The sequence below is a fragment of the Thamnophis elegans genome, chromosome 6 (assembly GCF_009769535.1).
Source record: "Thamnophis elegans isolate rThaEle1 chromosome 6, rThaEle1.pri, whole genome shotgun sequence".
NCBI classification, from domain to species: Eukaryota; Metazoa; Chordata; class Lepidosauria; order Squamata; family Colubridae; genus Thamnophis; species Thamnophis elegans.
This window is the reverse complement of record NC_045546.1, coordinates 63,354,700-63,368,392: the sequence shown is the minus strand read 5'-3', so window position 1 is coordinate 63,368,392 and position 13,693 is coordinate 63,354,700. Positions and strand designations below refer to the sequence as shown.

The following is a 13,693-nucleotide window of genomic DNA, read 5'->3' as shown; positions in this document are numbered from 1 at the left end:
TAAGTGCCACTGTGGCAAACATTTCTCCTGATAGCTCTGAATTTAGTGAAGAGAGAATGTTTCTTTAACAATTACTAGTTCATCCTTAATGTACTGGCATTGTTTATTTCTTTACATATTAAACGCATAAGTATCATTACTACAAATAGAAGAAATACTAACTACCATACTTTTCAGAGTATAAGACACACTCCCCCCCCCCCAAAAAAAATGTGGTACGGCAATCGCTACCACCCATTGGCGCCATCACCACCCACTGCCACTGTCACCTATCACCGGGTCCACATTACCTATTTTCCGCCTCCGCGCATCCCATTTTCGGCCTCCGCACACCACATTTTCGGCCTCTGCATGTCCCATTTTCGGCCTGTTCCATGATCCGCGCAGAGGCTGAAAATGGGGTGCTCAGAGTCAGTGGTAGATGACAGTGGTGACAGGCAGCGCTGGCGTCGATGGGTGGCAGCGATCCCCACAGCCTGGAACAGCTGATAGGCAGTATTCCGGGAGGCCAATCAAACCGCCAATCAGCTGCTCATGATAAATTAGGCTGCACTGAAGCTGACAACCCTGTTTGTTGTTTGTGTCAAGAAGGCAAACTGCTGGGAGATAAAGGCAGATTTTTTTTTCTTGTTTTCCTCTCCAAAAGCTAGGTGGGTCCTATACTTTGGAGTGTCTTATAGTCTGCAAAACGTATACTAATACCTTTGCAAAACATTTTAATCTAAGTGTTTTTCCTTCATGCACACACAAATCAAATTCTCCATTTGCAGAAGAGGAGAAACTTGGATGCCAAACAACTTCGCATTCCAGATCTTTACTTGCTTCTACTATACCTAAATATAAAAGGAGAGAAAATAATACTAAACTGTTGAAAATATAACTATTATGAAAGATAAAAAGTAATTTTAATACATTGTAATATTAAGTCAATTCACATAATTAGTTTATAAAGTTATCCATATTAATTAGAGCTGTACTTTTATTCGATCTGAATATCCCAAACTTAATTTACTGAACTTCAAATAATCATCTAATGTAGGTTTTTTTGTAGCCAGTGTGTGGTGTTTCATATTTCCATGCCATTCCTAAAAAAACTCTGCCACATGGAAGATCTAATTTTAACTGAGGTGAGTAGTGAAAAATAATGATTTTCCTTTCAAGTTCAAATTTCAGCATACTCAAACACAGAGAATATATTTATAAAGACATGATTACTAATTATTGAGATAACGTACTGTTAGACAACTAAACATTACAAAACAACAACACAAAACCATGTATCCAAATTAGGGTGATTCTTTTATATCATTTTATAAGTCATTTTTCATTTGTCCTGATTTATAATTCTCCATAGTTTTTACCAATCCAACCAGTGGTGGGTTCTGGATCCCGGTGCAACCAGAACGGTGCAACGAGACTGGGCGTTCACCACATGAATGCGGGCAGCTCATGCACAAGTATGCAGCGTTAACATGCGTACTTACCGCCCGCAACGCTCCAGCTGCTTGGCGGAGTGTTGCGCAGACACCGTACGCTCCATGCGCATAAGCCCCAAAAGTACCGGTAAGGAGCACGGACAGGCAGGTGGGCCCTCCGGAGCACCGTAATGGAACGGTACCTGGTGCTCCCGGCAGGCACTGGTACTCCCGTACCAGGGCGTACCAGTCGTAACCCAACACTGAATCCAACACATGGAAACATTATTAATAAGAAATATTAACATTACACATAAAGAAGTTTTATCATTTAATACTGTAAACTGTTTCAATAAATGAACAACTTCAGTAGCCCTTAATTGTGATATAAACTGTGCCTATCCAATATAACCGCTATGAGCTAATACAGCATCAATAAGAATTGGAAGACTAGGGACCAATTGTTCTCCAAAAAGTCTTTAATATCAATTTGGACCCCAAATCACTATCTCTCATCATAATTTAAAAGATAGGCTTGTAATAAACATGGACCATTAATAGCAGCTAGGCTGGCTAAGAAAATGACAGAACTATGCATAACTAATCTTGGATAACTATAAATATTTTGAACAGAAAATTATTACCATACAATGTACTTTCAAGAAAAGATTACTGTATATTTGACAAATATGATTTGTCCCCTCATATTTAAGTCAATATTCTCTCATTACATATTCAATTTGAAATTCCTCTTTGATTGAAAAAAAGAACACTTTGTACATTACCCTTTTCTGGACAGATGGAAAATCCCATTCCTTTATCTGTGATGACAGGTTTCCAAGTAAATTGTGCAGGATAGTTTTTTTGATTATATAGAGTGACTGTTGTCCTAAATCCAGTTTTTGCTAGAAAGCTAAAAGCAGGATTTAAAGTCAATTCCCTTGTAGATAACTCCAAAGCAACTGGCACAACTTTTGCTATTACTAAAATGTGTCCAACATGGCGTTGGTTTATTGAATACATGAAAGACCTGTAAAACAAAAAAATATTTTCTTCATCAGCCGCTTCATTTGGGAAAACAGAAAACAGAAGAGAGTTGGAAGGGACCTTGAAGGTCTTATAGTCCATTCCACTACTTAGGCAGGAGACCCTACACCACTTCAGACAAATGGTTCTCCAACATCTTTTTAAAAATTCCAGTGTTGGAGCATTCACAACTTCTGGAGGCAAGTTGTTCCACTGATTAATTGTTCTAACTGTCAGGAAATTTCTTCATAGTTCTAGGCTGCTTCTCTCCTTGATTAGTTTCCACCCATTGCTTTTTGTTTCGCCTTCAGGTGCTTTGAAGCATAGCTTAACTCCATCTTCTTTGTGGAAGCCCCTGAGATATTGGAACACTGCTATCATGTCACCCCTAGTCCTTCTCTTCATTAAACTAGACATACCCAGTCCCTGCAGCTGCTCTTCATATGTTATAGTCCACTAATCATCTTTGTTGTTCTTCTCTGCACTCTTTCTAGAGTCTCCACATCTTTTTTAAATTGTGGTGACCAAAACTGGATTTAAGTACCATATATGCAGTATATATAAACTCCTAGCTCTAGATGACTGAGCTGGGGGGCGGGGGGGATGCTAAACAGGATGAGACCACTGGAAAATCCCAGGACTGCAGGCTGGACTGTAAAAAAAAACTTTTCAAAGAAGACAAACCAATTTGCTATATTACCAAAGAAACCCAGAAGATGATCCATGTAATCATAGGGCAACAGATCTTTCCTTACTCAGCAGTCCCTTACTCAGCTTCATCACATTTCTATCTTATTTGCATCCAATTTTCTTTTATTTTCCTTCCTGACTGCAGTTACCGCCCTCTTTTATCCCACTTCTCCTTTCTTTTGTTATGATTTTTGCTAGAAGTAGAGAGGAAAATGGATGACCATTTCTGGGAATATGTGTGGGCTTTGTCTGAGAGAAAGGATGGTTAGTTTATGTAGATAGAAATCAATTTTGAAAGTGGAATATCTTAAAGTCAATTATTTTAAATTAGTAGTTATTTATTCTATTAAATTAATATAAATTCACTTTGCTTTATAATTTGTATTTTTTTCAATTGTGCTTACAGTTTTAGAGTTGGAACAGATAATTATTTTTCCTCAATTTATGTATGTTATTGTGACTGTGGTCCCTTATTGTTATTGGTACAATTACACATAGCCAAATACTTGCTAAGAAAACATCATTATCATGCCATCTTCTTTAGGGCCATTATAGGTGCACTAAAAGTGTGTGTTCAATATAACATTAAGGCTAGAAACAGAAGTGTCAAATGTTAAATCTCAAGCATGATTCAGAATAGTTAACCCGAGTTAGAGTCTTATTTATCTTCAGTGGTTCACTACCACTGTTATTACTAGATAAAGTACAAAGACACTTGACAATTAACCTGGAAAAAAAGTTAGACATATGGATTCTCATTTGAATTTCTACATCACATGGGCTATGAGGATGCTGTTAATATAGTCAAATCAAGGATAGCCAAAATAGAATCCTACAAAGATTTTCAAGTCTCAGAAAGTCCCTCCTAGACCTCCTGCTAAATACCTATATAATTTAACCTGTTATAAACACATGGGCTTTTTTTAATGTACATATTAATTCATTTCTTTCTACAGCAACAGGCAACAATTACTACAAACTTCTTATTCTGAAAGAGTTTGGTTGTATGGATAAATAGAAAAAGAATCTATAGCAAACACTCTTCTAAACTTTTCTCTTTATAAAAGTATAAGGTTATTCAATTCCTTAAGAAATTGAATGGAAAAGCTATAAAATTTGCTTCCCATTTTTTTACACCCCATCCCCCCCCAATGGCTTAACTAATGTTCCAATAGTTTCTGCTCAGAAACTATCCAAAAGCATAACAGTTACAGACAATAGGCAGCAGTAGGTTACTATAGCTAGAGATAGATTTAGATTAGCTTTAGCTTTTATAGATTTTAGACTAACTTGCTATCGGTATTTTATTTAGCTACCAGTTCTTTAGTTGGTCTTGGCTTTCAGGCACAATGAGTTCCTATGAAGAAGCTTGGATATTGTAATGTATCATGTAGTATGTGTGCAGATCCAAGCAATGTATCATTTTGTAATTAACAGATTGAAAATTTTTTATTATTGCCGTGCCATCAGGCAGCACCAACGGTAAAACTGTGCCATTATATATATTTAATTTAGGAATATTGAAATTGACTTAACTTGCTAAACTCTTACACTGTCTCTAAACATAATTCTTAAAATTTAATTTGGATAGCACAACATATATGAAATCTCCTTACAAAAGAATACTTAGTTTTAATTAACTTTTATAACTGCTTTCCAACAAGAATCCTATCTGCCCATCTCCTAGTGTTATTACTGAAAAATTATTTTTCTTCACTACCAAATTACTACATAGAGATATGAGTTTTACTTTTTAAAGTTCCCTAATGTGTCCTTCTCAAACACCACGGTAATACAAGTTTTCATAAAAGGCGTTATGACATGCAACAAAGGATTAGTTCGTTGCAGTTCTTCACTTTTAATTTCTATTTGTAGCCATATATGCACAGGTAGGTTGTTTATGATATGTATTTTTCTGGTAGTTGTAGAATGCACACAGACTTCTCCAAAGTCAATAGTGGAAGGACCTGGAAGGAATAGAAAAGGCATAATAGTTTTTTAGAGAAAAGGAATATACTCATAAATTATAGCACATACCTTTATTTTTCGGAGTATAAGACACACCTTTTTTCTTAAAAAAGAGGCTGAAAATCTGGGTGCGTCTTACACATCGAATACAGCATTTTTTGCCTCCTGAAGCCCCACCCCCTTCACCAAAATTACCATGCATACCCTTATGGAGGCTTTCAGAGAGCTCCTGGGGGCTGGGGAGGGCAGAAATGAGCAAAAAGGGACTGTTTTTTGCCCCCCTCAGCCCCCAGCAGCACTCTATAAGCCTCCATAAGGCTATGCATGTAATTTTTTTTTGACAAAAAATGGGCCCATTTTCATGAAAAACGGACCTTTGTTGCTCATTTTTGACCCCTCCCACACACCCCATGAGCACTCTGAAAGTCCCCACCCAAGGCTTATCATACTTTTTTTTTGGGGGAAAAAAAAAAAAGGCCCGTTTTCATGAAAAACAGGCCATTTTGGGGAGATTTGCAGAGTGCAAAAACTTTTTTTTCTTTTGGAAAGCTCTTTAACTGATTGATGAGAATTACATTGATCAAGTGCTGTGCCAGCAGAAACAAAGTCTTAGGTGCTGCAGATTGTCAGCAATTTCCTTCTCCAGCACATGGATACACTTGGAAATATCTACCTACCTACTCTCACTCTTTCTTCCTACCTACCTACTGTATTTCTCTCTCTCTCTCTCCCTCTATCTACCAACCTACCTACTCTCTCTCTCTTTCCCTACCTATGTACTGTATTTCTCTCTCTCTATTTCTCTCTCTAACCCTCTACCTACCTACCTACACACACTCTCTGTCCCTACCTACTTACTGTACTTGTCTCTGTCTCTCTCTGTCTCTGTCTCTCTCTCTCTCTCCCTACCTACCTACCTACCTACCTACCTACCTACTTTTTTAAAAAAATTGCCTCTTCAAAATATTGGTGCGTCTTATACTCCGGTGCGTCTTATACTCCGAAAAATACGGTACCTATATATGCACAATATTTTATATATAATTCCTCATTTTTCAGACTACACATTTGTGTAGGAACTCCCCTCCAGGTTGTGCAAGGACCACATCAAGGGAAAAATATGAATTTAGATTGCTAGTGAACCCCCTAATTATAAAGTACCATCTGCCAATTAACTACTAAGACATTTTGGAACAGCTTTTATTGATCGAGTAGTTTAGAACAGTTTATTTCTGAAACCATCTATATCTAGTTCATTTATTCAATCTTTGTACATGACAAAATGCACTACTGACATTGCTTGCTTATATTCACTCAGTTGTGGTAAAAGTGTATTCCCTGTAATGAGGCCCAGGTAGTGATATAAATTTCCCTCAGATTTTAAACAGGTCCTTACTGTGAAGTGTTTGTACGGAAGTCAAAATATTTAACAGTTAAAATATTTATTTAACAGTTAAAATATTATTGGTTTTATCAACTTTTCAGCTATTGCCTGTTTACTATTTGTGGTAGTCTATTATTTTGTAGTATTTCAGAGGATGTACTATGTATTCCTATATTTTATTGTATTTATTATAACTGTTTTGAAAATTACATTTTTAAAAACTGAAAACATGGCAATACAATTGCAATTGTAGTTTTCCTTTCTCTTTCTGTGAATAGGGGATATTAATGACAATAGATTTGCTCAAAAAAAGTTCAGTGTGTGTAAAGAGAAAAATGTAATTCTTTTTTGGCAAACATACCAAAATACTATATACGATCAAGAAAAATTTCCACAAATCAACTCCTCAAAGTAAGTTAAGAAAAAGAAAGCAAGTCTCAGGAGCACTTAACCTCTAAAGTTCCATATTCTTCAAGATAATTCATTTATATGCTCTTCTAGATTATTCCATCTTTGTCCAATTTTCCATTTGCCTGTACAATAGTTAATAATTTAAGATAGGAAAATACATGTTATCAAATCACTATCTTACCAATAACTATCTGATGAAGCTGTTTTGGTGTCAAAATTAGACTGCAGTCTTCAATTTCTTGCTGAGACAATGGTTCAGGATTAAGACAACCATTCACCTATTTTAAAAAAAAAACACCCCAAAACCCACACTATTAAAAGAGTTTAATTTGTTTACATACAAAAATACCGCATCTATTTTCTTCTCTGATGATATATGAAAGTCCTGAACTCTGAACTCAAAAATTGTGCCTCTGTGACTCCTAAATTAAAAGGCTTCATAAAATTTGGTAGGCTGGCAGAGTGCCTGCCTCCACTGTTCTTTTCCCATTTCCAAGATTTGTTGAAGACTCTCCACCTCCCTTGAAGAAATGTCATTCCCACTAAAGAGGTGCCAGGACTACAAGCTTCACCATCTCCTAAGACCCAATTTTCCAGTAGGGAAACAACTCTTCAAGGTTTTATGTACTACCTACTTTGCAAAAAAAAAAAAAAAAAAACCAGAGCCAAACAGCTACTTTTTCTAGAAATTCTGAGAAGTCTCTAGGTCATTGATGGGCAAAACTAAATCCTGGCAAGACCGAGTGGCTCTGGGTTTGGGGTTCATTGGCTCAGGGAGAATTGTCACCTCTGATCTTAGATGGGATGACACTACCCCAAACAGATCCTGTGAGTAATCTGGGGGTTCTCCTGGACTCACGATTCGTGTTCAAAGAGGTGACAGTCGTGGCCAGGAGGGCCTTTGTGCAACTGTGGGGTGTGCACCAGTTACGCCCTTTCCTGGACCAACAATCCCTAGTTACCCACACCCTAGTCACTTCCCGTCTTAACTATTGCAACGCATTCTACATGGGGCTGCTCTTGAAGAGCATACACAATCTCCAGTTGGTGCAAAATGCAGCAGCCCACATGGTTTTGTACAGACTCTGGTGTGTACATGTATCATCTTTCCTGCAGGAGCTACGTTAGTTATTGTCTTATTTATTCCCTCCCCTGTTTATTGTGAGCCGCCCGGAGTCCTTCGGGAGTGGGCGGCATACAAAACCAATAAACCTAAACCTAGCTGGTGATTTGCTTCTGGGTACAATTTAAGGTGCTGGTTGTCACATTTAAAGCCCTTCAGGTTAGGATCAGGTGTCTCTTGCTGGTCACATCTACCCAACACATTAGAGCAGGGAGGCAGGGAATGTTGTGGGTGCCATTCCCTAGGCCTAGGTAGATATACCTGGTGGGATCCAGAAGGGTCTTCTCCGTGGTGCCCCCTTAATCTCCCCCAGAGATTAAAATGGCCCAACTCTAGCACTCTTCCAGAAGGCATTGAAGGCCTGGTTCTGCCAGTGGGCCTGGGGAACCCAGAGCGGGATGGAGTCCATTAAATGGCTGGTGTGAGGTGTCGTCACTGGGGCGGGGGGGGGGGTGATTTTATTATATTACCATATTTTTCGGAGTATAAGATGCACCTTTTTTTCTCAAAAAAGAGCCTGAAAATCTGGGTGCATCTTATACATCAAATACAGCATTTTTTGCCTTCCGAAGCCCTGCCCCCTTCACCAAAATGGCCATGCATACCCTTATGGAGGCTTTCAGAGAGCTCCTGGGGGCTGTAGAGGGCAGAAATGAGCAGGCCGTTTTTCGCCCCCTCAGCCCCCAGCAGCACTCTATAAGCCTCCATGAGGCTATGCATGCAAATTTATTTTACAAAAAACGGGCCCGCTTTTGCAAAAAATGGACTTTTTTTGTTCATCCCTCCCCCCAGGAGCACTCTGCAAGCTCCCCCAAGGCTATTCATGCCTTTAAAAAAAACAGGCCTGTTTTTGCAAAAAAACCGGGCCGTTTTGGGGAGGTTTGCAAAGTGTAAAAACTTTTTTTTTTCCTTTTGGAAAGTTCTTTAACTAACTGATGAGAATTACATTGATCAAGTGCTGTGCCAGCAGAAACAAACTTTTAGGTGCTGCAGATTGTCAGCGATTTTCTTCTCAGCATATGGATAAATACATCTGGAAACATCTATCTATCTACCTACTCTCTCTCTCTCTCTTTTTCTCTCTCTCCCTCTATCTACCTACCGACCCTCTCCCCCTACCTACCTACTGTATTTCTATCTCTCTATTTCTCTCTATATATATATATCCCTTTATCTACCTTCCTACATACTCTCTTTCTCTACCTATCTACTTATTTATCTCTCTATCCCTCTATCTACCTATTCTCTCTCCCTCCCTCCCTACTGTATTTCTATCTATCTATTTCTCTCTCTCTCTCCCTTTATCTACCTACCTACCCTCTCTCTCCCTACCTACCTACCCACCTACCTACCTACCTACTGTATGTATGCATGTATGTATGTATGTATGTATATATATGTATATATATATATTCCTTTATCTACCTGCCTCCCTACTTACTCTCTCTCTTCCTACCTACCTACTGTATTTCTCTCTCTCTCTCTCTCTCTCTCTCTCCCTTTATCTACCTACCTAGCTACCCTCTATCTCTCCCTACCTACCTACTCTATTTCTCTCTCTCTCTCTCTCTCTATCCCTTTATCTACCTACCTACCTACTCTGTCTCTCTCCTTACCTACCTACTGTATTTCTCTCTCTTTCTCTCCCTCTTTATCCCTCTATCTACCTACTTTTTTTTTAATTTGCCTCTTCAAAACCTTGGTGCATCTTATACTCTGGTGCATCTTATACTCCGAAAAATACAGTAATTTATTATATGACACTTCTTTTATTAGTTTTAGTTTTTTTTTTTGAGGTTTTATATTCTGTAAGCCTCCTTAAGTCTCCATGTGCAAATAGGCAGCAATATAAATTCCCTAAATAAAAATTTAAAATTTTTAAAAAAGTTGTGAAGTAATTAGTATTTTGGCTGACCAAGCTCATTGCAACCCTAACCCTAACCCTCCTCCCGTTTACCTTTATTTTTGCATACACCCTTATTTACTAATATTTAAATTAAGAAAACCAATAATGGATCAAGATAAATGTATCATGCAGAAAAATATCTCTGCAATTACTAGAAATCAATGTATATTTATAAACATGCATTATTTAGTCTAACGACTGGATAGCAATTTCTTCAATAGCTTTCACCTGACATTTTCCCGCTATCCCCAGCCCATGAGAAAGATATATCATGCTGTCCTCCTGAAAAAATGTGGCGAAAATAATGAAATAATTGCTACGTTATAATCTCCTGAACCTATCGAGTATAGACATATAACTAGGGGTTTGAACCCCCTTTTCCCCTTTAAGAGATAACATAACTCACAAGGTTTCTAAAAAATCAAAGCTTATTAAAAAGAGGAGAGGTTAAAAAACACTTTAATTTTTAAATATCAACATGCCAAACTACAAAAAATGAATTATAGAGATGCCCTAATTAAGTAATATATAATAGTTGGCCATAACCTGGCACTGGTTCACTACAAATGGTACAATCTCTTTTGTGCAATATTAAAATGTAATAACAGACTACAAAAATATTCCACATAAATTTAATATACACTTGCCAATCTCAAATATGGTAAAACAAACTTGGCATTTCAAGTTTATTTTATCATTTTTATAGTCTCTCTCTCCAATTCAAAAGTCTCTAGGTAAATTATAGCAAAATAGAGTATTATAAGCATAAAATCTGTGCTGTTTTTCCACAGTACTATAGACTCTGCTAACTGAAAATGCCACTTCCTTGGTAATTTATTTTAATCAGATATTGGAGATCAATAGTAGCTTGCTCCTTCTCACAATCGCAGCATGCAGCTTTCCCAGGTTTCTACTTCTACTTCTCAAAAAAAAAATGAAGGGTTTACTTATCCAGTAGAGGGAGCATTTGTGTATTGGATTATGCCTACATGCCAAACTTTCCCTCCTGAATGTTGACTGAAGTTCAGACTCACATTGGCTGTCAGTTAATATAGAGAAGGAGCTTGCAAGCAGCAAATTTACTAGAAGATACTAGATTTTGGAGAAAGGGGTTGTAGGTCGATTAATTAAACTGCAAATTATTTATTCTTTTCTAGGAATAAATCCTATTAATTTTAATGGGACTTCAGAGAAAATACACAAAAGAATATGAAAAGTACATTTAAATAGTTAATAGAGCAGAAATAAACAGTTTATGATAAATCAAATATATGATGACAGGCTAAAAGTAAGATACCATATTCATCAATACTAAACGTACCTCTTTTTGTATAGATGTAGATTTGATTTCTGCTAGCTGTTTACTAGTTAACAGGCTATTTCTGTTTACACAAGCAGCTTCGTTCTCCATGTTATCATGCTTTAAAATTCTGAGCATAGGAGATTTTAGCCCTGATGCTGGCTTTAATCCTATGTCCACAGGATTATTAAGCATTTTGGATATCCTATTGTATCAGAATAAAGAAAGATAAGTCATATTTAACTATCTAGTCTATATATTACACAATTTTGCAGAATTTTGACTTATTTGCTGGATTTTATTAATTGAATGAGTATGAAGGGGAAATTCTTGCAAAATGTTTTGCCAAACCATTATTGAAAATTCTGATTGATAATCGGTTCAGAGACTACCTTTGAACTTTTTCTTCAAAAATAATTATTGCTTATTTTCCAAAGGCAACTTTCTATAAAGTGAATATAAAAGTACAATTATCTTAACAATTTTATCACGACTGGACAAATGTTTTCTTGCCTCACTTATAAGAACAAATAATAATGTGAGTCCTCCAGAAGTTTATGTAGAGCCTATGTAATGCCAAGCAATTCAAAAGTAATGAGAGGCAGTTATTTCAGTTCACAACAATCAATTCTGATATAGCAGGAATCTGTATTTTTAAATTATTGACTTGGTGGATGATGATATTAAAATAGGCATTCCCTTATTTATTTTATTTGTATTTTACAATTCTGTGTAGTTAACAGCACAACATGTTTAAAAATCTAATACAGCTTAATGGAAGTGACACCACAAACGTGAGATCAATTTATAAGCAGTTAGAATCAGAACTGATAACTGGCTAAAGCAAGGAAAACTGGAACATCCATAGATTTCTATATTCTAATATTCATTTAGATACACAGAATTATTTCAGCATTTAAGACAAATTTTACAAAAATCCAACAGAAAATAGGACTTGAAAGTCTTTTTGAAATAATTTTGAAGAGGTGTTTTGTTTTGGGTATTTGGGATCAGTCATCTGCAGCTTCTTTGCAGCAGCCTTACCTTTTCTTTTCCCACTGTAGCTGCTGAATCAACCTTTCTCAACTTGGAGCCCTTGAACTATTTATCAAGCAGTAGGAAATTCCTGCACATACAGGCTCAAATATAGGCCAGAAGTTACAAAATTATTATATTCCTTTCATGAAGCTTTTTCCCCAAATCTAATTTACCCTTACTTGTCCCAGAGACCTCTTTACAAAACTAGAAGGAAGATGACACCTTGCAACCTCCAGTACCCCTTCCTTAATACAGTGGTACCTTGGTACTCAACTGGTTTGAAACTCATGAAATTTGGTATTCAATGCATTTTGACACAAATATCCAGAGAGGTATGTTGTCTCCCTGGAGCTAAAATCAAAGATGTCGCTGAGAACCTAACTAAAATAATAAAACTGACAGACTACTACCCCTTTCTACTACTACATGTACGCATGAATGACACAAAAAAGGACTTGAAAACAATATTGAGGGATTACGAACAGCTAGGCAAGAAAGTCAAGAACTTAGGTACACAAGTAGTTTTTTCATCTGTACTGCCAACGAAATGACATCAGGTAAGAGAACAAAAAATTCTAGAAGTGAACTGCTGGCTAAAACGTTGCTGTCGCCAGAAAAATTTTGGATTCCTAGACCATGGTCTGCACTACCTCCAAGATGGGCTTTTGGACAGGGATGGGTTGCACCTCACTGACTCAACTTATCAAGAGGGCTTTAAACTAAAATTGATGGGGGAGGGAGACCAGTCTTTAGGATCTCCAGGACCTAAGTCCAAGCCAAAAAAAAAAAAAAAACCTTAGAAAGCAAGGCAAATAACAAAGTAAGGAGGGATGGGAAGAACGACAAACTCAAACACCAAATAGGAGACATAGGAAGCATACCCAGAGTCAGACATAAAGAACTCAGGTGTCTATATGCAAATGCACAAAGTCTGGGGAACAAACAGGATGATCTTGAACTATTAATACACAAAGTAGATACGACATAGTTGGAATAACAGAAACTTGGTGGGAGGAAACTCAGGACTGGAACATACTGATAGAAGGATACAAAATCTTCACAAATGCCCAGACCCCATAAAAAAGGAGGTAGAGATGCACTGTATGTAAAGGACCACTACATTGCTACAGAATTGCATGAAACCAAAGACAAAACCTCTTAGAATGCATATGGATCAACATCAAAGGAAAAAAGAATGACATGGCCATACATGTATACTATAGGCCACTCAATCAAGCAGAAAAAATAGATATCCTTTTTGCCAACCAACTAACAAACATATGCAGGAAACACACTACTATAGCAATGGGGGACTTCAATTACCCTGATATCAATTGGAAAACTAATTCTGCACCAAGTGAGAAATCAAATAGATTCCTAACCAACCTAGCTGACAACTTTATCATCCAAAAGGTAGAGGAGGGAACTAGAG

General features: G+C 37.1%; 1 protein-coding gene across 1 annotated transcript in view; it reads right to left on the bottom strand.

Moving 5' to 3' along the window:
• Positions 1-657: 657 nt before the first annotated feature.
• The window catches only part of CFAP47 (cilia and flagella associated protein 47), a 72,923-nt gene continuing 59,887 nt past the window's right edge, over positions 658-13,693 (bottom strand). The window contains 5 exon segments of the mRNA XM_032220387.1: positions 658-833; positions 2,201-2,445; positions 4,882-5,098; positions 7,076-7,172; positions 11,245-11,428. Of these exon segments, the coding sequence (XP_032076278.1) occupies positions 658-833; positions 2,201-2,445; positions 4,882-5,098; positions 7,076-7,172; positions 11,245-11,428 (919 nt within the window).